At 37.4% G+C, this 24,562-nt stretch overlaps 1 protein-coding gene and 2 long non-coding RNA genes across 3 annotated transcripts; 1 reads left to right on the top strand and 2 right to left on the bottom strand.

Moving 5' to 3' along the window:
- The first annotated feature begins 1,798 nt into the window (after positions 1-1,798).
- LOC147173739 (solute carrier family 28 member 3-like) lies at positions 1,799-17,227 on the top strand. The gene is made up of 17 exons (XM_086075003.1): positions 1,799-1,872; positions 2,798-2,874; positions 4,040-4,131; positions 4,294-4,483; positions 5,698-5,842; positions 6,091-6,204; positions 11,227-11,304; positions 11,369-11,449; positions 11,538-11,618; positions 11,702-11,827; positions 12,569-12,696; positions 13,744-13,912; positions 13,979-14,176; positions 14,260-14,341; positions 15,098-15,196; positions 16,604-16,718; positions 16,861-17,227. The coding sequence occupies exons 1-17, from the start codon at positions 1,813-1,815 to the stop codon at positions 16,976-16,978; spliced, it is 1,953 nt and encodes a 650-aa protein (XP_085931129.1). The 5' UTR covers positions 1,799-1,812; the 3' UTR covers positions 16,979-17,227.
- Positions 3,859-5,836, bottom strand: LOC147173740 (uncharacterized). The gene is made up of 3 exons (XR_015094761.1): positions 5,535-5,836; positions 4,603-4,766; positions 3,859-4,440 (listed from the first exon to the last, which is right to left on the bottom strand). It is a non-coding gene; the product is annotated as an uncharacterized LOC147173740 (long non-coding RNA).
- Positions 17,228-22,109: 4,882 nt separating the features above from the next.
- LOC147173738 (uncharacterized) lies at positions 22,110-22,962 on the bottom strand. Its single transcript, XR_015094940.1, has 2 exons — positions 22,590-22,962; positions 22,110-22,418 (listed from the first exon to the last, which is right to left on the bottom strand). It is a non-coding gene; the product is annotated as an uncharacterized LOC147173738 (long non-coding RNA).
- Between the last annotated feature and the right edge of the window lie 1,600 nt (positions 22,963-24,562).

The following is a 24,562-nucleotide window of genomic DNA, read 5'->3' as shown; positions in this document are numbered from 1 at the left end:
AAAAACAAACAAGAGGCTGTCTTAGATCACAGCCCAAACTCCAGCTCAGACTCCAAGAAAAAAAATACTAATTAAAAGTTTATTTGTGAGCACGAGCTTGACCTAGAGGCTGCAGTTACGCTTAAGGCCAGAGGTGGCAGTCGTGAGTAAAAAAAAAGACAATCTCCTAAAACACCTATGTATTACCTCTTTCCTGAAATGTCGATCGTTTTTTCCTTGTCTGTATACAACTTTTCCTTTCTCCCCTAAACATATACTTTGTTTCCCCTTGCAACCAAAATAAGATGTTGTCATTCCTTCCTCGCATCAGCTGTCCTCCATGTTTCACCTTGCATGTGACAGCCAATGACATCACACGTCGCCCTCCTTCCTCCTTTTCCTGCTGCTGTGACTTTAACATGACGATTGTGGTGACGCACGTTACACTGCTGCTGAATAGAGCAGCGTAATTGTGGAGCCTGTATGTGTGCGTGTGCGTGCGTGCGTGCGTGCGTGCGTGCGTGTGGTGGATGCGTGCCTCAAAGGCCTCACACACATACACAAACACACAAAGACAGTCCAATATGTGTGTCCATGGCTCTAATTAAAAGGTTGTCACAACAAGAGAATGTTGCAACTAATCGCGTCTTTCCCGTGGAGAAGCGAAGGCTGCTCCGAGCATAATGAAGTATGGCCGTCCATCACTAATGCCACTCGTAGGGCCTTGGTGATAACACTTGGCAATTATTGCGCCAATGGAAGTGTAGCCGCACTGGCAGCGGCCGAGCACACACGTGTTTGTACAGTTAAGTAATGTGTCATAATTCCTGCAAACAAGTCGTCCATCACGTCTGTGTGCTCCATTTAGCACTAATTGCATTTGGATTGGTGCAGTGCTTGCCTTTACACTTGAAGTGCACGCATAACACATCAGGTACACCAGTAAGAGTTTATCTTTTTTTTTTTCTTTTTTTTTCTGATTCATGCATTTATTTTAAGAAATTGTTGCTCTCCGCCACCAAGGATAGTATGTTTTTTAATTCATGGAATTATGTAATACTTTACATTTATATTTATTTGTATGTTATTGTTGCTACTTTTCAGTTCTTTTTAAATGATTTGTCAATTTTAATATGATGATTATATCCATAGATTATGACAATAGAAGTTTAAAATGATTTTATTTTTCATAATTAGCATTTTTAATTTTGTATCGTAATTGTTTCTCCGTATTTAATTGTATGTAGTATTTTAATTTATTTTGGCTTTTTGATTAATGATTAATGATTAATGATAAAGATGAATGACTATTTGAATGCAAATACACAATTAAAGAAATTACATAATTTTTATTAAATTAGTTAGTTTAAATTATAATTTTAAAAGATTGCTTTTTCAATTATATATGTAATGTATTTAAATTTATTAAGAAATCTGTGCTTAAACGTATTATGTGGTGATGTCTGGATTTGAACTAATTTGTTAATTCACCTTTTTTCTTCTTCTTTTTTTTGATGAATGTCAAAAATATTTTCAGAATATAAAATATTTTATTATTATTATTATATTGCAATATTGTATTCATATTACTATTTAGTCTGTTATATTGTGCTGTGTAAGTGATGGCATGGCCTTGAATGAGCGAACGTGAACTCTTTTGCCCACTTTGACAATTGCTGAGAAATTATGCGACGCTGCCCTCTTGTGGTTGCTGACGACATCACAAGAAAATGAGCTCAGGCGACTCTTGTAGATGAGGGTGGAGCAGGTGTGTGGAGAAAGGTGCGTGTTACCCCTCCTGTGCTGTCAGTGTGCTGCAAGTGGAGCACAAATATGATGGAGATGATTGGCAGGCAAAAATACGGAATACACAACAGATCCTTTGAGGCCCAGGTAGGAACTTTGAGAACGTGTGTGCCCAAAAGTTAAATTTAAGTTAAAGTACCAGTGATTGTCACACCCACATAAGTGGGGCGAAATTCCTTCTCCGCATTTGTATAGTGTTTTCTCAAAACTCTACGCTTTTTTCACCCTTGAAAATGTGTTTTGTTTTCCTTAAACAAACAGCTTTTACTAAAACAAAATGCAACTTTTTCTAAAAAATACAGAACTTTTTAACTTAAAATGTAACTTTTTAACTTTTAACTTAAAATTTGAGTTTACTCCTAAAGGCCTTTAAAAAAAAAAAAAAAAAGAAGAAATATATATTCTCCCCCTTAAAATATATTACGTTTCTAGATTCTTTAAAAAAAATAAAATCTGTAAGGCCATTTATCAATTTTTTTCTCATGTTTAAAAAAAAAACATAAATGTAATTTTAGCATGCATGTATTTTTTAGACCACAAACAAAAACAAACAAACAAAAAACAGCTTTTTCTTAAATTTTTAATGTGTATATTTTTTTTTCTTGTAAGTATACATATTTTTTGTTGACTGTATACATGCACCTTTTCCCCTCCAAAATCATAAACATATTAAACATTTAAAAAAAAATAATAATAATAATAATAATGACATTTTTTTTCTTGAATGTCTATGTCCTTTTTTGTCAAATACAAAATTTGTGACTTGTGACAAAAACGTGACTTTCCCCCTCCAATTTATACCTTTTCTGTATGACATTTTGTGTAGTCTGCTTGTTGATGTAAAATAAAGTTTAGCCTTGCTGCGACTCATTTGCATGTTGTGTCAACATACTAGCCAAAACCTTGTGTAAACATACGGTTCTTACAGGTTTTAAACGTATTCTCCTCGGGCTGTGTGCGTGTGTGCGTGTGTGTGTGTGTGTGTGTGCGCGCGTGTGTGCGTGTGTGACAGGAGCACATGTACATCGACATGGACTCCGGCATTGATGAAGATACTGAGAAAAAGTCTAACAGACACAAATACAGTTTGTGGGTCTTCCTTTAAACAGTTACATACTCGCTGGCCACTTTATCAGGCACACCATCATCATCTAATGAGATGCAATCAATACATAAACTACATCAAAAAATTCAACCTTCATAAAGAGAATGCCAATGCTAATTTTGAGGTATCTAATAATTGTGACTCTCACGGAGTGTGACTACGGCATTGGTGGAGGATGCATGATGTAGAAAATTCTTTAACATTAACATTTGAAACTCCACAATGCACCTTTAATATCTGGCCACCATCATTTCACATTGGTTTCCTTGTAGTGGAAGGACAATATATGTTATTAGCGCTGTTAATGCACCCTTAAGTTGGTTTACCAACTACCAATAAATACCAAAGAATAAGAAGACGTGCTCACATTTTCCGTCTTTGCAGTTTATGTTGGATTAATCGCTTTACAACTCATTTCAATGGATCGATGAAGGTAGATAATTTGAGGTACAAGTGTGGTCATGGAGTGAATTCAACTTGTATCTCAAGACATCGCTGTACATTAACTCATTCACTGCCATTGACGGCTATAGACGTCAAAATTTCATTTTAACTATTTCTATTAGTTTAACATCCCCCCCACTTTAGTTAACAAGAGTATGAAAGTCTAGAATTTGTTTTATTGTATTAGAACAGATATAAAATGTGTGATTAATCGCGAGCTAACTAGTGAAGTCATGCGATTAATTACGATTAAAAATTATAATCTCCTGACGCCCCTCATTTTTAATAATCTTTTCTTAAAAAAAGAAAAGATTATTAAAAATAAATAAAAACTTTAAAGAACATATTATTTAAAATTAGGGGCATCAGGCGATTACAATTTGTAATCGTAATTAATCGCATGACTTCACTAGTTAACTCACGATTAATCACAAATTTTATATCTGTTCTAAATGTACAAAAAAAAATCTAGGTTTTCATACTCTTGTTAACAAAAATGGAAGAAAAAAAACCTCATAGAAATAGTTAAAAGGAATTTTTGACGTCTATAGCAATGTCAATGGCAGTGAATGAGTTAAAAAAAAAACAAAGGCAAAAGTCTCATTCTTTTTCCTATTTGATCTCCCTAGATATGGAAGTGTGCCTAATATTGTGACCTTGAATTCCCTTCCCACCTTATTTTCTATTCTCTCTTTGTGCAAACAGTCTGCTGATGAGGACATTAGCATCCCTGAAAGGCTTTTACGCCCAACATCGAGACTCACTGGGGCTACTTCTAAAGCTGCTTTTTGCGGCAGGTGAATGCTCACTGTTGAAATACTGTATAACTCAAGACCCTGAAAAGATTTAATTGCTTTAAAAGTAACTCATTTAAGACGTTGCATTGGCCCCGGGACCCTGGATCCCTCACGCCCTTGCCGAGGATAAGAAAGGAAGCATTGACTGGCCTTGTGTTCCAGGCTGGGTTGCCGTGGTGATCGCGGCCTGCGTGCTGAATTTCCGTCGAGCCATCGGGCTGCTTGTCATCTCCTCACTGGTGCTCTTCTTCCTCATCTGGGATTGGATGATAGGACGTTACGGTGAACGGATATGGGAGGGGCTGCTGCCTGTCAGGGAGTGGGTCAACAAAAACTCGATTGAGCTCAGATGGTGAGAAATGACTTCAAGGACATGTTTATTTACAGTATAAAAGCATTGCCAAGTAATTGTAAAGGATCAGAATAATCCAATTTGATTTTGCATTCGTGATAAGTGTTGTAATGACCAACCTTGTCCAGCAGATGGCGCTGTGCAGAGACAAATCAAACTGGATCGGTAAATGCGGCCCTTCCAAATGTTTTTGAAGTGACTCTTTTTGTAGACCTTCATTGTCCTTTTTCTGCCACGCAGTGGTGTGTATCCTCTTGCCCAGGTTGTAATAAATCCTGATTGGCTAGAATATATATTAAAAATGAATACAGTAAATAAATAAATAAATAAAAACATAAATAAATAAAACCTTCTTTCTTGAAATATACTTTTTTTTCTTGAAACTATGCATCTTCTCGATACAAAATATTACACTTATTTTTCCCCTAAAAAATTATCATAAGTATATCTTGAAATAAATATGACTTGAAAATATATAGTTTACTTGGTTTTTTAATGACCCCCCCCCCAAAAAAATACAAATAAATAAAAATTAAATTAAATTAAAAATTCTAAATAGACAAATTTTCCCACAAAAAATGCCTGTGTTTTTTAGATATCGGCAGATTTTGGGTTTTAACTTGCTCAAATTTGAGATACAACTGCTGTATGGTGACAGTGAACTCAACTCACTTCACAATAAGAGGTTTGTCAGATAAAGTTTGTGAGCAATTCTTTTAAATTCCGCTCTCAGTAGAAGTTTGCTGTCAAATCAAACATAGAAGCAAAGAGAACTACATTATTTTATATTTAAAACAACTTCTTAGCTAAACTTTCAAGTCCACTAGCTTAATGCTAATGCTAAGACGTGATGGGAAATGCCATAGACTGTGCTAACAAATAGCATCTATGTGGTGGTATTCTAACCGCTTATCTGTATGTCTTTTGTCTACTGCCCCTAGGTGGCCAAAGCCTGCATAATAGCAATTAAATGAACTATAAAGGATTACAAATAAAATTATTCACATTGTATTTAATGATGTCATGACTTTATGTTTTTAAAGAGACTGACCTTGCGGGTTGAAAATGCCTCAAAGACGTAGACATGAGTACTTTGTGTCCACACACTGGTTTCCCTTGGAATTCAGCATAGCAGCTAGCTAGCTCAACAAATACTGTATGTTCTCCAGCACTTCTGGTCCAGATGTTTGATTTTGCGGCTCTCCTCCCTGCAGGCTGATTTATACGTGTATGCTGGTGGGCCTTGTGTGCTGGCTGGCATTGGACACAGCCAAACGGGGGGAAAGACAATTGGTGTCTTTCTTCGGTTTGCTGCTCCTCATCTTTCTCCTGATGCTCTTCTCCAAGCATCCTTTCAGTGTAGGTCTCACGCACGCACACACACACACACACACACACACACACACACACACACTGATCATATTGCTACCTGAATGGCATCTCTTTGATTATTACTTTAAAATTTGAAATCATATCTACAAAACGCCCCCCCCACAAAAAAAATAAAATAAAAATAAAATAAAATAAAATAATAATAATAAATTAAGTTAACCCACTCTCAGTGACTCAAATCAACTTCACTTGCCTATTGCACGCGTATGTTTCAGTGGTCCTGGCAAGCATTGATCGGTGGACTCGGGCTGCAGTTTGTGTTTGGGCTTCTCGTTCTCAGGACCTCTTTTGGTTTAAAAGCACTAGACTGGCTTGGCCAATGTGTTGAGGTACGCACGCACGCACGCACGCACGCACGCACGCACGCATGCACGCACACACTTGCACCTTGTTAGAGTAGACAATATTAAGTATTGTACTCTTTGCGTGTTCAATTAACTGAATGGTGAGATTCTGTTGAAGAAGTTCCTTTGCAAAGGTTTTAATTACCAGAAGCTTCTGGTCCACATAAGACAAACCATCCAAGCGATGTCTCTGTTCAAATGTGATCTCTCTTTCCAGCTCACATCGTTATTTATTCACAAAAAGGGTTCATAAAAAGGTCAGCCCACAACACACCTGGTTACAACTGAATACAAGAGAATCCGTTCCCATGGGTATAAATCAGATTAGAAAAAATACAATAATAATAAGCCTGACTCCCTTCCGACACAGCAAAATCCCCGGAACCTCCCTTTAGATTACGAATGAATAGACAGACCCGTTGCTCTTTCTCATGAAAGTAACACAGATAAGAATATAGGTCTATTCATACAGCCATACTGAGTTAACATAATTATAAACGGCTAAAATATAATTTAAAACTAAAAAACAATGTTAATAACTCATCATTCCCTCATTTGAGCTCTTGAGAGCTCAACACATTAAAACATTTTTTTTTTTTCAATGGTTGTGTGGTAAAAATAATTATCCTTAAAACATCCCTTTTAGCAGAAGAGGAGGTAGTTTAGCAATCATATGACATTAAAAAACAATTTGATACATTTAAAAGATTTTTAGTGAAATAAGCATAGCATATGTGAGGCTTAACATAAAATGTTGTTCATTGAAAAGTGTCGCAATGTATCGGCAGACGAATATGTGTTCTTTGAAGCCATCTTGTGATGAAGTTCTTTGAAGGTCTTTTTTTTTTTTTAATGAAAAGAGTGTCGCAATAGTTCGTCTCTTCTTTAAGAATTTGGGGTAGACTACCCAAATTCTTCGATTTGTCACCTGGGATTATTCTGCCCAAAATGTGACTGATCAAAGGAATGATTGCCCAAGAAAAGGCACTTGCTCTTGATCCGTTGACTGATGTCCTCAAAGGTGTCGAATGATGTCGAAACGGCCGTTCCAGAACGATCACTGGGTCAGCTGACGTGGCTCCAGGTCGGAGGTGATAAGATTGATGATCATCAGTTGATGAGATAGCCGAGCCTGGCACGTCTCCGGAAGCCTTGTAGACCAGATGTGGAATTTTCTCTGTGCAGAGAACTGCACAAGATTTCCTCACCAACCCCCTGGGGCCGTTCTCCTGAGTGCAGAAACTTTTCATTTTTAGTTTCTCATAAACTCACATAAATTTTATTTGGAGGAAAAAACCCTGATAGTTTTTGTTAGTTGGGATTAATAAATGTTATTTGATTAAGATCCATAGGTCCTGTGCTGTTGGAACAGGAAAATATCTATTTTTGTGACATTAAAATAGAGCCCAGCCCTTGATTGAGTTGAATGACATTCGCTCATTCATTAATATAAGACAGAGCTTGTAAATATTTATCTTTCAAATAAGTTTGTTCAATAATAGATAATTTTTTACCACGACTAAATTTGTTCTAAATTTGCATAACTGTGCCTTTCATATCTCTTATTCTCTTCCCAGAATCCCATGACCGGCCGAATCCTGGCATGCTGGGAAAAACTCACATATATTCATATTATCTATACTCTTTTGCAAACACTGGGCTTCAAACATTACATTTTTCAAATATAATTCTGAGATAAAATATATAATATAATGTAATTACCTTCATTCGGCGAATATGCATTATTGTCCTTGCTTGCTTCAGACTTACTTTGCGATCGATTTCCTCTGATAGATTTCTTCAAACTGTGGATTATCATTTTCAAACTCATCCTGTCAATTGGAGTGTAGGCCGATACCCCACAACCTTTTTAATTTCGTTTTTAAGTTTGATTTTAATTTTCTAACTCGTCTACATTGGTTAAATTCTTAAACATAAACTCCCTCATTTGACAAAGATCACATTTCTCACATACAAACCCCCACCTTTTTTTAGAAGCTAGGTCACACACTCAAATGCATACGCACACACTCTTCAGTCATTATAAAAAAAATAAACGGTGTTATTCCTTCAATTCGTTGTCTACAAATCTTATAGCATTCAAACTGCAGTTTTATACGGTGATTTCAGTAAACGGGTAACTTTGAACAACCCATCCGTAAACTGCTCCACAAATGCTGGAGTCATTTTAGCATCAAATTCAGCCTTTTTCCATTACCAACAAAGAAAATACAAAAGTCTGACATACCATTTTGTCCAGCGAAAGCTTTGTATACAATCGATCCATAGTTCGTTTTTTCATTGTTCATCGACGCTTTTATTTTTCGCTGAACCGGAAGCGCATTCAGGACAAACCATTCTGTATCTGGGTCGAAATCGCCTCCATTTTTGTTTGTAGTTTTTGATGTATACATTCGGTTTTAATACAGTGACGTCTCACTTTTAGTATTAATAGTTCAATATGTTAACACATATGGCCACACACAGACAGACATAAGAATTACGTGACCTCTCGTTTATACACAGCGGTTACCCAATCCCGCTGAGCTAAACTGTTCTCCCTTTATTGCAAAATTTCTGCAAGGCGCATTTTCTTAAGAAATTGTCACGCACTAACGAACTCAACCGTGGAACAAAAGGAATTCAAACGGGAATCCTGACCTCAAAACTACATATTGTAGAAGCGCCAACAAAATAAATCACGTAATCTCTCGATTGCAAATACAGTGATACAAAATCCAATCATCGCTGTAATCAACCTGGACCCCTTTCTGTTCAATTTCAAACAGGCGCTTTTTTTAAAAAACATATTACGTGTAAATAGGACTTTTTCAATAAGAGCCATGAACAAATATGATACTCGTCCCCAAATCGGCCAAAACTGCTTAAAAAGCAGAGCGCATACCATAATCTTCAATATATATTATGGTCTAAGGATTCTTCATAGCGTTGACGAAAAACAAAACAAATCAAAAAATTAACCGCTATTTCTTCCTGTACAAAAAAAGCTTCATCACTTCGAGTCTGCATCACGTCACCTTCAAATGCACCACTCCACGACGTGTTTAGTTCAATATCGTCGGAATTATCACAACTCACAATAGAACGACATCAAACTACACTCGTTCACACAGATCTCTTTTAAAATTTAGACAATTTTGGAAGACGAAAAAACCAGCTGCAGCGGACCAGACAGACAAAATTTCTTCTACGTGGATAAAGATCTCCACTTACCGGAATTAATATGGCGCCAGAAATTCCGCCCGTCAGGGAACGCCGCAGCCTGCTCAACGTCAACAACACCATCCGTTTGGTTCAACGGAGGAGACCATTCGTTATAATTCAGCGTCGGCGGTCACCATTTGTTAGAGTAGACAATATTAAGTATTGTACTCTTTGCGTGTTCAATTAACTGAATGGTGAGATTCTGTTGAAGAAGTTCCTTTGCAAAGGTTTTAATTACCAGAAGCTTCTGGTCCACATAAGACAAACCATCCAAGCGATGTCTCTGTTCAAATGTGATGCCCTCTCTCCAGCTCACATCGTTATTTATTCACAAAAAGGGTTCAGAAAAAGGTCAGCCCACAACACACCTGGTTACAACTGAATACAAGAGAATCCGTTCCCATGGGTATAAATCAGATTAGAAAAAATACAATAATAATAAGCCTGACTCCCTTCCGACACAGCAAAATCCCCGGAACCTCCCTTTAGATTACGAATGAATAGACAGACCCGTTGCTCTTTCTCATGAAAGTAACACAGATAAGAATATAGGTCTATTCATACAGCCATACTGAGTTAACATAATTATAAACGGCTAAAATATAATTTAAAACTAAAAAACAATGTTAATAACTCATCAACCTCTTTGTGCAGACACCCCCCAAGGCTTAAACATTTGTCACCTTTGAAATCAATTAGTCAGCTAATAAAAATATTGTAGTATTTATTTATTTATTATTTATTTATTGAATGACAGTGGAACATGGGAGTTTATCATTTAGCTCAGGGGTGGGCAAACGTTTGTGCTCATGCTACATTTTATTTTCAAAATCGATATACGGGAGACCAAGTTTTTTTTAGATGAAGTACAAAAAAAGAAATATATAAACTAATGAATACCCAATGATAAATTATTAATTATTAAAAATGTTTTTTAGTGGATACAAATTTATTTTCATTCATTTAAAATTAACCAATTATTTATTTAAATTAATTTAAATCAAGGATGGGCAAAAATTTAAGGTGAAAAAGGTAAAAAATTAATAAATATCCAAATGAAAATGAATTATTGTTTTTACGTACAACTCATTTAATCATATTAAATTAATAAATTATTTAATACAATAAAATTAAAATGTAAAATATTTTTTTCATATTTAATTAATCAATTATTTAATAAAATTACAATGTAAATTACAAATGCCATTGTATTTACACTAAATACTGGTAAATTAGCCAATTATAGTTGTAGGTAAATAAAAAGTGCATAAATATTTTTTAATTAATCACTTTAAGGGGAAACAAAATTACTGTGAATGAAAGCAACAAAAATGATAGGGCTGATCTTGACCCTAACAAAAATCATGGGTCACCAACGTGCTGGCCACAGTCACCAGGTATCCTGCAAGGACCACAAAATAGCTGTGATGAGACATTGTGATTTCCTAGGAATGTTGTAGAAGTGGTCATTTGAAAATGTAAACACTTGGAATAACATATTATAAATGTTTGCATATTGATATTTATCTGTTTCCTATCATTTGAATTCATGCTGATATTTGTGAGAATTTAATAAAAACATCAGTCTTCACAGATTAATATCAACATATAATCAAAGGTAATTGGAGCACACTTTGTTGTTATGTGTGTATAAACATTTATCAAACTGGTAACACATGACGATGAGGTTTTTATATAAAATGTAAAAAAATATATAAAATGCACGTTGAGGTCCATTTGATTTTGTGGCCTTGAACGTCTGACAAAATGCCCTCTCTGCAGAACTTCACATCCTACACAAATGTTGGCTCTCGTTTCATCTTTGGGGACAATTATGAGGAGCATTTAATCATCTTCAAGGTAAGTGCATCAAACATTTAGTCATAGAAAAATCAAATGTGATAAAAGTGTTTTGTCTTCACAGGTGATGCCCATCTTGATTTTTCTGAGCGCCGTCATCTCAATGCTCTACCATCTGGGCTTCATGCAATGGCTGGTCAGCAAGGTGAGAACGCAGCGGCGCTGGTCAATGACTTTGAGTAGAAAAGCACAGTAAGCCAAAGAACACCTAAGATTCTGCTTCCTGTCGACAGATCGGCTTCATAATGCAGGTTACCATGGGAACGTCTCCGGTCGAATCGATGGCCGCGGCTGCAAATATCTTCTTAGGGCAGGTGTGTCGCCATGGCAACAATAACACGCCACCATCAAATCCCCCTGCTCCTCATCATCACCACGTCAAATGGACGTGTTTCAGACAGAAACCCCACTGTTGATCCGACCCTACATCCGTGAGCTCACCCTGTCCGAGCTCCACGCCGTGTTGACGGGAGGCTTCGCCAGCATCGCCGGCAGCCTCTTGGGAGTCTTCATCTCCTTCGGGGTGAGGACGATAACAGCTAAAGTAACAATATGCTAATCTACCCCAACTCTTCAGTAGGACACTCACTATATGGGCCAGTCCAGAATTGAAATGTTAACAATCATGTACAAAATAAAGAAACATACATTTGTTGTGTAAATGAAAGATTACAAATGTAACTGTAAAAGGGTTTCCTAAAAATACCAATTAGCTCTTCAACTCGTATTGTAATTTGAGTTTATATGCATCTATTTTTTTTTTTTACATTGTTTCCATATTCATAATAATAGTGACTTTATTTATATAGCATAGACAAACAAAATAATTGTTTTTTTTTTGCTATACTCATATTTAGTATAAAAACGACAATGCCGCAACTGATATTATTAGTTTGATTAGTTTGTATTAACTATAGGCAATTCTGAGCTTATGTCAAAATGGCCTTCTTACTTGAAAAGGTCGCTCTCCGCTCATTGAAAGGCATTGGATTTTGGATCCTTGAAATTTGATTTGTGAGGATTAATTTGATTTCAAAATGTGTTTTTACTTCTATAACAATGTGCCTGGTTTGTAGGCCTATGCTAGTCATAGGTAAAAGAAATACAATACACTGTTTATTTTCACCATGTAAAGGAAGCATTGTGTTGCATTGCATAAGAAGTGCCCGGATGTTCAGAATTGTCCATTGGAACTGTATCAAACTGAAATTGGGCTGTGGTGGAGGAGTATTTATTGATTACAGTATTTCCTTGTTTCTGAAAGGTGGAAGCTACACACTTGATGACTGCGTCGTTGATGTCCGCTCCCGCATCGCTGGCCGTCTCTAAAATGTTCTGGCCAGAAACAGAGACGCCGAGCACAAAATCAGTTGGCAACGTCAAAATTGAAGGGTAGGGGGGGGGGGGGGGGGACTAAGAACATGAGCAAGTAGAGTGCATTAAAATCTCGACGTTCAAGCGAAACAGGTGCCGAGCCCAGACACGAAGAGCAAAGAAATGTTTTTGGCACACCCCTAAAAAATGTTATAATTGTGTTTGTAATTCAAACTGTAAACATACCACAAACTATGATCCCTAACCATGTTATTATCATTTAATGTCATATTATAAAAACAAATATCTTAGAGCTAAAAGATGGGTAGGTGTGCTAAGATGTGCTAACAACCCGGGGCTAAACTTCAAAGCTCTTCAACCATGACACCAATTATTATTTTTCCTATTAGTCAAGTCAACTCATGTATATTTATATGGCGCCTCCTGAAGACGGCTGCCATCTCACACTTACAGCGCCATCTTGTGTAAAAAAAAAAAAAGATTAGCTTGGGCTTTGGCGCCATCTTGTGTCATTTTATGGCGTCACAAAAACATTACCAAAGAAAGTAACAGCCAAATAGCTGAGGCTAGGTAGGTTCCATAGTAAAAAAAAGAAAATAGAAATGCCATTTGATGAATGCAAAGTGATTGAGAAAAACGTAAATGGCTTAAATGCTGATTTTAGCCTTCTTCTCGACCACTTTGTATGTGTGGAGTGAGAGTCGAAAAGATGACATGAGACCTAATAGAGGCCGTAATTCACATTTCAACAGGTGAGTTGAAAAAATAAAAAATTAGAAAGTAATTAACATGATTTTTGAGGGACTGCAATCAAATGTAGTTGAGTTGTAGAAGTGAGGACATTTTGGCCGGTCTTCACAACTCAATACTTCTTTTTGAGGGTCAAGACTTGGTTTTAGAGTTTAGGTTTGAATTGGGTTATGGTTGAGGATAGGGTAAGGAATGGGGGTAGGCAATAATTTTTGAAGGTTGGGGTTAGGTGAAGGGGCTAGGAAATGCATTCTGTCTATGGTTGTCCTTACAATGATATAAGTAAATGTGTGTGTATGGGGGTGGGGGGGGGGGGGTCTTTAGTCTTTTGAAATGTTCACTTTTTCCATCTAGGGAAAGAAGCAACCTGCTAGAGGCAGCGTCACAAGGGGCCATCTTTGCGGTGGGCGTGGTGACCAACGTGGTGGTCAACCTCTTGTCCTTCATGGCGTTGTTGGCCTTCTTTGACGCTGCCATCTCCTGGTTGGGGGGCATGCTTGACTACCCGCAGCTCAGCTTCTCGGTAAAGGACACGCACACAAAATGAGTTCAAATGTAAAATCGAGTCAAACTACCGGTCATCTTCCAGCTGATCTGCTCGTACATCTTTATGCCCCTGGCGTTTATTATGGGAGTTTCGTGGGAGGACAGCTTCGTGGTGGCCGAACTGGTGGGCACTAAGACCTTCCTCAATGAATTTGTGGCCTATCAGAGGTTGTCGGTCTTGATTAAGAGGCGCAAGGCTGGCGGGCCGGAGTACGTCAACAACGTCAAACAATACATTTCTGTAAGGTTGGCTTTATTTTTGCTCTGTGTAGACCATAACACTATTAAATGCATCACAAGACATGATGGATTTTCCTTTCACAGGTCCACTCTGAAACCATCGCCACGTACGCCCTATGCGGCTTTTCCAACATCGCCTCACTAGGCATGTCGCTAGCAGTGATAGGTGAGAGCCACTAGCACAAATCACTCATCACATAAAAAATTGTGGTGTCAAAATTAGTCTGTTAATTTTTTAGTTAATTTAAAGTTCCTTAAACGCCGCTCATTTGTTAAACGTGGGATTAACCACCGCCCCTTACTTGGAAAGCCTGTAATGAGGGAATTCCAGTCGCAACGCAGCAGACACATCCACGTCAATATTTAGCAAAAATACATTTAATAATAATGCATATATTTGCGGAGACTGGGGTCAAGTTGTATTTTACACTTTTAAAAATGTGCAGAATTTCACAAGTTACTTCTTGTTAAATTAGATTAATATGAATAGCTCTTAATATGAAAAGGAAAATGCGCTGAGCTGTCACCAGCCTCTTACAAATGCAATTATGCCATCTAGTGGCAGAAAAATGACCTCAACACAAATTAATATCACACTCATTTTTTCATAGTGCAGTACATCTATTTAATTTTAACTCAATTTTATGAATTATGAAATCAAAATCACCACCACACATTAACAGAAGCCCAAAGGTGTTGATTGAGAAGGATTTCATGTGTAAACATCAAGTGTTTATGAAGTGGGTTTTTTCTGAGTGAAAACTCAAGACCGCACCTTTAAAGTAACCATCCGCTGTCAGCCAAAGGATCATCTGCGCTCAAAATTAATTGTGCGATTAATATACGTTAATACATGATTAATGTGATTTTTTTAAATTAATTACTTAACCATTTAACTTTGACAAAATTATTATTATTCCAGCTTCAATGGCTCCGGAGCGACGAAGCGAGATCTCCTCTTGTGGCGTCCGATCCCTGATCGCAGGCAGCGTTTCCTGTTTCGTAACGGCCTGTGTCGCAGGTGACTTCCTACGCCTCATTCAAAGGTCACCCGTTATTAACAATTAATATCATTTATGATTCCACACACGGCGACGGAGGCTTCTTGCTAAGTGGGAAACAAAAGATGTACTGTTGGGTATGCGCCATCACTTCCTACAGTCGGATTTGAATCACCCTATTGGGAACACATTTGCATGAATATTCACACGCATATGTCATATTAATATGACTAGACCGAAGATATGAATAAATCTGGGCTCCATTTGTCCCTTCACTTAGTGTCTTCTCTTTGAAATAATTAGTTAATTATTACTTATGATGAGCTTTTGTGTCAGCTTTTTGGAACATAACAGCCCATAATTGCAGTGAGTGAACATTGTTGTGATCAAATAAAACAGCAATGAAAATGATAAAGAGGAGAAAACATTTCTTCAAATTAAAAATAAATCAATACACAGTAATACAGTGATTCTATTTGCTAGTTTGCACATTCAAGTTTAAAATATACGAAGAACAAAATACACTATACTGTAGTCCTTTTGATATAAGTTTGTATTGAAAACCTCAATACAATACAAGTAAGATTATTTTTCTTAAATAACATGCTATGTTGACATTTTCAAAATTACCATACATGTTTTATTATTATTATTATTATTATTATTATTGTTAAAAATAAAATGTAAAAATAGTTGAACTCAGAATATAACTATGCAGTACATTACATGTTTAGTTTTAAATCTTCGTACATTTTATTTAAAAATAATTTCTACGTGTTTGAATTTTTTTTTTTAATTACTAAAGAAATTCAATATTTTAACTTGTTTTTTAATCAAAATGATGGTCACATGTATATACAACATAATAAACTACTGTTCTAAGTTATAACCCTGTCATTGTTAGTATTTTCTTCACTTATTGGCTTGGCGAGATCACATGGCTCCACTGCCTCACTGGCAGTGTTAGGACTAACGGCGTTAAAGTATGACGGCATTCATTTTGCAGTAACGGAGTCATCGAATGAATCACTTGGGATGAGTGATTTGCGTGAGGCAATGTGATTCACTGGTTAAAATGTCAGCGACATAGACAATTACTAATTACTTTTACAAAGCAGTAATTCCGTTGCTAACTGAATTACTTTTTATAAAAAGTAATTTGTAACTATAGCTAATTGCTTTTTTTTAGGGGCTATTTTGCTGGGCCCCACAAGTTTAGACCTCTTTTTGAGGGTTAAGACTTGGTTTTAGAGTTTAGGTTTGAATTGGGTTATGGTTGAGGTTAGGGTAAGGAATTGGGGTAGGCAATCATTTTGGATGGTCGGGGTTAGGGGAAGGGACTAGAAAATGCATTATGTCAATGAGATGGCCCCGTAAATATAGTAAAACAAACGTGTGCGTGCGTGCGTGTGCGAGTGCACTTGCAGGCATACTGTACATCCCCGAAGTGGACTGCCCACACTACCTCAGCGGCGCGTTCAACAGCACCAACGTGACGGTAGCCACGGAAATGCTCACCTGCTGCGCACAACTTTACAACAGGTATGAAATATGCGGACCGGCAACATTGCAGATTTTTGGGTGTGGAATGTGGCTGCATCGCACAAGTCGCCTTGAGTTTGTATATAGATACATATTCTATATGTTCATCCATCGTAAGTTGATGTGTTTGTCTGCTTGCCAGTGTGACAGTGCTTGAGCCGTGGAACTTCACCCTGAAGGAGTTCAGTGAGAGCAGTATGCAAGCGTGCTGCGCGCTCACTCCTTCCTTGTCACACTTCAACTGTAGTTGGCTGCCTTGATGCACCACTCACGCTGCCACTCATGTCGATTGATCCTATATTGTAAATGGGGTTAGTGGGCCGGTCTATTGGGGTCAAATGAAAGAAAATAATTCCAAAGCAGTGCATCGGCCCCAAAAGATACCGGCCCATCACGCAATTGCGCTGTATGGCAGATGGCCAGTCCAGCCCTTGCAGATGATTTGTTTTACAGCCCAGATTTTGGTGCTACGTCCCTGCCGACCAATAAAGTGCAGCAGTGATCGAAAACATCTCGCCTGTTCATTGAGCTGAGGCACAGCTTAAGTTTCCAGGTTACATTTAAAGCATTCGAAAAAATATAATACATTAAATGAAAACGAACATAAACATCTTAAGGTGTTAAGGTAAGTTTTGTTTTCTACACTTTATTAGGTACAGACACAATCGTATGAGATCAACAAAATAAATAGCAGTAGCCTAATTAAGCAAGTATCAACAGTAACATCTCAGTTTTTTTTTTTATCTAATTTTTTTTTTTTACTATGGTTCTACTGTTAGTATATTTTCAAATATGTGTACACTTTAGAATAAGGCTGTACTGTATATTGTGATTTAAAATTGTTTTTATTATTTCTAAATGAACCAGCTAATCTAATCATTGACACATTTGAATACTACATAATGGCAGGACGGTGCTCCATCTTGCTGAAAGTAAACTGAGACGATACCCTTTTCGACTGGCAGGGCTGCAAAAATCTCTTCAAATATGAGACAGCTTCCTGAGTATTGCTCAGCGTGACTTCCCTTCAGTGTGCTACTTTTAATTTGTAAAATGATTGAATTAAAAATGTGTTTTATTTAAGTATCTATCTGCATTCCACTTGCACATAATTGTCAAGCACTGGCGTTGGAGTTTCGAGAAAGAACATGAATCTGTAATGTAGTACACGACCATTGGGTGTCGCTGGTGTCCTTTATAACAGTACTGCGACGCCACAAGGGCAAACCTCAATTAACGCCACTTTGGTGTCGACGCGTTCATTGACCCAAGAGTCGCACAAGAAAACGACAGTAGCCTACTGTGTCTCCATCCAGTGCTACTGCTCATACACACTGCACGCGCACACACCCACGGGTAAAACAGTCAGTCATGCAAGTATAAAAACAAACAAATGGATAGACAGGTGGACAAATAGAAATTTGGATGAATAAGTAGACAAATACAGAAAGTTTGGGTTTTTCTGACTGTCCCTGAAGGCAACACCCAGCTTCAGTGGATTCAGTATAGGTGATGATAGATGGATGTATCGTGGAGGCTACTGAGGGAGTAGCCTATAGTTTGGATAGGCAAAGCAGGGCAGTTTTATTTCTATAGTACATTTCATTCACGAGGCAAAGCAGAGAAAACATACGTAGCTTCCAACACTTGTTAAAAGAACATACATTGACCACACATTAACAGAAAACTTTACAGACATTTAACAGCAAAATAAATAAAAGTAGTTTTATACTACTACTACTACTAATAATAATAATAAGTCAAAGGAAAAAATGGTTTCAAAATGTTTAGACAACCTTAATCAATGGTATAGGAAAAAATCTACGTTTTTAACCTAAATAATTTACACTCGGGCCTGATTTCCTTTCTGTTGGCAGCTTGCGCCATTTGTATGCAGCATAACAGCTAAACGCAGCTTCACCATGTTTATTTTGAAATCTGGGCTCCACCAATGAACCCAAGTCTGCAGATCTCAGAGCTCTACTGGGTTTATATTCAAACAGCATTTATTGAATATATTCAGGACCCAAACCATTCAGTGATTTATAGACCAGTAGCAGAATTTTGAAATCAATTCTACAGCTGAGCCTTTTGGACTGGAGTGATATTTGATCTCTTTGTTTGGGTCAGAACCCGAGAGCCGTAGTGTTCTGAATGAGGCGAAATGTGATGCTTTTTTTTGAGAGAGTTACAATAATCGAGTCTACTGGAGATAAAAACATGGATACATACCACAATACATCTATAAATCACATCCTCATACTCACATATACAATTTTCATTACACTCATACCCATACATCCAAAGAAATTACAGCATATGTACATTTTTAACAACTCATGACTGATGTAAGCCTTTCTTTTCTTTTCTTTTTAACTCAAAAGTGGCATATACGGACTTAACAAAAGTGTTGCAAGGATTGATCCTTGAGGGACACCACATCAAATAATTTTATTTTTTTTAAACATCCTACTATACCAGCGGTGGGCCCACTCGGTCCTCGAGGGCCGGAGTCCTGCAGGTTTTGGATGTTTGCCTTCTCCAACACAGCTGATATATGATCAGCTCAGATCCTGTTGATTGGAATCACCTGCGTTGCAGCAGGGAAACCTCCAAAACTGCTATACATATCATAGTGCCTACCCGGCTACCGGATCGTAGTCACGGATGTACGTTTACATTTATTAAAATGATTGATTATACAATGGTTTCAAGACATAATTATTTGTGTCAACCAATTTTTCTTAACCGAGTTAGCCGACTTTACCCCCCCCCCCCCATACAAATACATTTACTCAAAACAGTGCAGGCAAGAGAAATACTACAAAATGAAGATAATAAACAGTATGAAATAAATCACTGCAATTACATTGATTGAACAAATATCGATATTTTGGTTGTAAATGTCGGTCAGTGCTTTTGTCATTGTCTAGCCCAGCAGGGAAGGCCTCGCTGGCCCTGACCGCTCACCAATGTGTTTGATTATGGGAAAGCGAACGGAACGGCTTGGTGGTGTCGGAGACATTACACACATTTATATATAAACACCCGCCAATGCAACTCCGGTGCGCCTCGTTTGTAATTCCCAGAAACAATGCGGCCTCTCTTCCCCTCACGCATTCACATTTTCCTTTCTCGGAACACGCGTGCGTTTAGCGCCGTGTGACCTCCTTCCTGTGTGTCTTCTCCCCTGCTGCGAGCACACACACACGCGCATGCACTCTGTTTACATTCTGTGGAGGCAATTAAGGCAGGTGGTCCAGCCAAGACACACATGTATCCACGCTGGGATCAGAGCAGCAGAGCATGATTCCCATTTATCCTGAAACCACCCACTTAACCCCCCAAAGGCCTTTTAAAAGCTACATGCATCCTGAGAACACCCCGGTAAACATCCTCTGCACTCACGCACACGCTAGTACACATTTGAGAAGGACTAGTTCCCTCCCAAATGTATGTTTTCTTTACATTTATTTTTGCTACTCCAAGTGTTGATGTGATTTTAAGCTCTTCGTGTTCTACTCAGCGTGTACTGGTTGTACAGCATACGGACGTTTTTAGACCGCAGCTGCATTCAGAAGGATTCGGCCTCCTTTGGAAATGACATTTAGGAGGAAAGCAACTTGTGATTTTGCAGAAATAACGTGCTTGTGTGTTATCCGGGGTGGGGGCAATATATGGCAATTGTATTAATATTATGGGGAAATATTATTATTTTGTATAAATATAAGAGAGAAAATATACATTTTACAAGAGTAAAGTGTGTGAAAAGAAAATATACACTTCAGGAGAATAACGTCATAATATCAGATGAATGCATATTGTAATTTTGTCATAATAGTTAACATTATGAGGAATTTTAGGATAAAAAGTCATATGAGGAGAAATAAGCAGAATTTTAAAAGAATAAAATTGTAATGTAACAAGGAAAAAATTTACTACTTTCAGGGGAATGCAGTCATGTTATTATGAGGACAATTGAGTAATTATATGAGATTAACATTTTAATATGTGTTCAATTTTATATCAATGTCCACTCCAATGTGCATGAGACAGCCTTGTCGTGTATATGTGGTGTACACTAGTGTTTTCCAACCTTTATTGAAGAATGGCAAAAAAAAATACAATAAATAATTAAAAAGTACCACTGCAAGCCACCACAAAGGGTTAATTTGCATAGAAACTAGAAAGACAAAGTTACAATATTTGTAGTAAATAAATTATTTGCACACCAATTACGTGAACTTGGATAATTTTTCACGGCTCTCTCATGTCGCACAGCACCCTCAATAGGGAACACTACACCCACCATCCCTTGGTAGTTGCTCAATAGATCGCTGATGGCTGTGACAGGTTTCTAGCGGAAGCATCTCCTGTTGCTAAAATAGGCAAATCTCCATGACGACCTACGCCGCAGCACGCAGGTGGAGGGCCCTTGAAGGTGCATTAGGACCTTCTCCATACACAACCTGCATTAGCTCGCTTTGTTTCAGCCATTGACCACTAAGAGCCTCGCTCAAGAAGCATCCTGAAGTCGTCGTATTGTGAGAGGGAGACGTGCACTCACAAAGGAAGACATGATATCGTATCATTGCACTATCCATTGTAATTGATATACATTCATTGGGCCCAAGTAATGAGAAGCATTAGGGCCACACCAAAAATAGAATGCAATGAGAGTAAAGAGGGAATATTGCAAAAAGTAATCGTCAGTGCAGAAATTGAAGTCATAATACAGCATCACAAGAGAAATTTCGGAAGAATAAACACAGACTATTTCTAGTGTACTGTGTATATATATATATATATATATATAAATTGATTCTGCAATATGTCGCGATATTACAGCACACAATTCTCGAATCGATTCGATATGCGGCCGAATCGATTTTTAAACATCAATTTTTTTATGGGAATATTCAACAAAACGTCTTACTTAGAGTTAGGATTTACACATTAAGCATGGAAGAATGTTATATTAATGGAACATTAAGCCTTAATATTTTTCTTTCAGTGCTGTTCAAACATGAAACAAACTGCAACCTGTTTGTTAAATGCAGTGGCTCAGTTATAAGCCTGAATTTTCAGATAAATAAATACATTTTTATACAAATTTTATACAAAAAGTTTACTGATTTGTATTTTCTAAATTTTAGTTGTTTTTTTTTGCAATAATCAATTTATAGATTTGTATCGGGATTAATCGCTAGGTACTAGGCAATTCACACCCCTAATATATATATATATATATATATATATATAGTCAATAACCATTACAATTACCATCCATCGAATGGTATAGTTATTGCAGGATAATAGGATCAAAGAATTATGCAACTAACATAACCATTACGGCATAACCATATTCATTAATAAATTATGTTTTCAGTGGTTGTTATTGTAATGTATTTTATTGCATCAACCTTGTAATGTTGCACGCGAGACTAAAGATGCATGCAGTTGCCGTATATGAGATTTCAGCGTGCCATCCGGGCATCTGGTTTGGATGCCTCCCTGGTGAGGTAGTTCCAGGCATATCCCACTAGAAGGAGGCCTCAGGGACAACTTAGGAAACATTGGAAAGACCGTGTCTTCCGGTTGGCCTGGGAACGCCTTGGGATCCCCCTGAAGAGTGGACCAAAGTGGCTGGGGAGAGGGCAGTCTGGACTCCCCTGCTTAAACTGCTGCTGCTTTCTCAACCTGAACCCGGATGAGTGAAAGAAGATGAATGAGTGGATGTTATTATTCATGATATGATTTATGGAGAAGAAGTCGCAATATTACAATATTATCAATTTTTTCTTGCAATTTTATTCTCGTGACATTGCCACTCGAAATTTCCATTTTGTATCCTCGGTTAGTTTTACTAACCTGGCAATCATTCTTATTCACTCAAGGAAGTTTTCCACAATAACAATGTGGGACTGCTCCTGCTCCCCGGTGATTTGCTCGGGAAAGGCGGGACATTCTGTAAAATACTTTGAGCTGATTGGACGATGCGGTCTTGTGCACGTCTAACTAACTTTGTTTTGACCAATTATGGCCACGGATGAAATTGTCTTCATTTACGCCGTTGGGGAAAGGCACTAACATCTTTAGCAGCTAGAAATATACAAAGCGCCTCTCACTGTTCAACATTCAACAAGGGAACGGTGAGCATTTCTGCGGGAACAGAATTAATTGCTGCGTCCATTCGTCCAAGTTAGGTTAGTTTGTTTCCTACGGAGTTAGCTTTTCCTGGTTTCGTCACAGCTGCATATCCCGCCCCCAAAGACAATGTTGCTCTGTGATTAATCAACAGGCTCGGGAGTTTGTGAACTCACAAATACTGAGCAAGGTTATAGTTTTACTGTTGCACGTTAGAATTTTTTTTTATTTAATTAGTGTGTTACTTTAATTTTTCCTCTCACCCTTACCTTACCAGCCTGCTTGCTGCATTGAAATTGTCTCAAATTAGGTAGCAGATGACACCCTGATATATAGTTTCCTTGTTGCAAAGTCAATCATGTTGGCTAACAGACCCGTTGATGGATTATTACCATTAGCGTCAAATTTTGCTTTTGTGCCTCCCTTGAATAGCATAATGAAAATGTAAGATTGAAATTGCTTTGTGTTTTCATATATTATTACCCATGTTCAAACATTCGAAACATGAGAATGTGAAGCTTTGGTGTTGCATGCCAACAAGCAGGCAGAGTGTGATATTGCATTCTAATAGAGCTCCATTATGAAGACTCCACAATGGTGACTGACATGCAGCGTGGCTTTTGTCAGTGTGACTGCACATTCATGATATACCAATGTGCAGTTATTTGTCTTTCAACACCGATCATGAACAATGACATGCACATACAACATATATCACGTGGACAAAAATTTCAGTACCCCTCTGTTGATGAAAGAAAACCCACAGCGGTCACAGAAATGACTTGGATATGAAATAAACATTTTATGAAAAGTAACCAGACATTGATTTTTGTTTGTGGTCCAACAGCGTTATTTAAAATAAATAAATAAATAAAATCGTGACATTGGTCTGGACAAATATGATATTACCCCTAGAAAATCATTTGACAATAGGAACGTGCTAATTTATGGTGGCAGTGAAATCAAATAAACTTATCTCACAAACAGCACCGGTTTAGCAACGATTGAACAAGTAATTAAAAAAAAAAAAAGAGACATCAAGATATTTAATGCCACTCCCACTTGACATTTACTGTCACACTAAGCAAAAAGAATCGCACGTTGTGCATTGAAGACATAGCTTGGCCTTGACATTGACATGCTAACGGTTCGCATTGACAATCGTGGTTTTAAACGCAACATTTGAACACAAACAGTGGAGCATCACATTTAGACAGGTAATATTTCCCAATATAATACAAGTAGAGGTGTGTGATATGGGTCAAATTTTCTATCCTGATTGTGATCATTTATATCACAATAACGATATATATCTTGAAATATTTTTCTTTTAAATGACAAGAAATTAATAGCAAGTTTCTGTGATCTTTTCACCATTTATCTATATAATACAAATTTTAGTTTTACTACCAGATATAGTGTTTTGAATGGCCCTCACTCAAAGTCAGACAATATAGGCTGCACATGCTGCACATCTGCCACCATCTGTCTTCTCTATGGATGGAGATTTTTTTTAATGGTATGTTAATGGTATTATTGTATTCTAATCCATTTAATATATTTTTTCCTATTTTGAGTAAGGTCGGGAAACATAGACTCATGTAAAGTTCAGATGCTTTAGTAGGCTTTTCCTGACATTTTTGGAGTCAAATCATGCATCTTTCTGTAACGTTCACCATTAGCCCAGAAAAAAACTC

The sequence above is a fragment of the Leptonotus elevatus genome, chromosome 5 (genome assembly GCF_054856555.1).
Source record: "Leptonotus elevatus isolate MCC_2025b chromosome 5, RoL_Lele_1.0, whole genome shotgun sequence".
NCBI lineage: Eukaryota > Metazoa > Chordata > Actinopteri > Syngnathiformes > Syngnathidae > Leptonotus > Leptonotus elevatus.
Note: the sequence above shows the minus strand (reverse complement) of the source record. Positions and strands in the feature narration are given on the sequence as shown.

Coding starts and splice junctions, on each gene's coding strand:
- LOC147173739 (XM_086075003.1), top strand. CDS start 1,813: ATGATGGAGATGATTGGCAGGCAAAAATACGGAATACACAACAGATCC. Junction 11,828..12,568: donor GAGTCTTCATCTCCTTCGGG/GTGAGGACGATA, acceptor TGTTTCTGAAAG/GTGGAAGCTACACACTTGAT. Junction 14,177..14,259: donor ACGTCAAACAATACATTTCT/GTAAGGTTGGCT, acceptor TTCCTTTCACAG/GTCCACTCTGAAACCATCGC.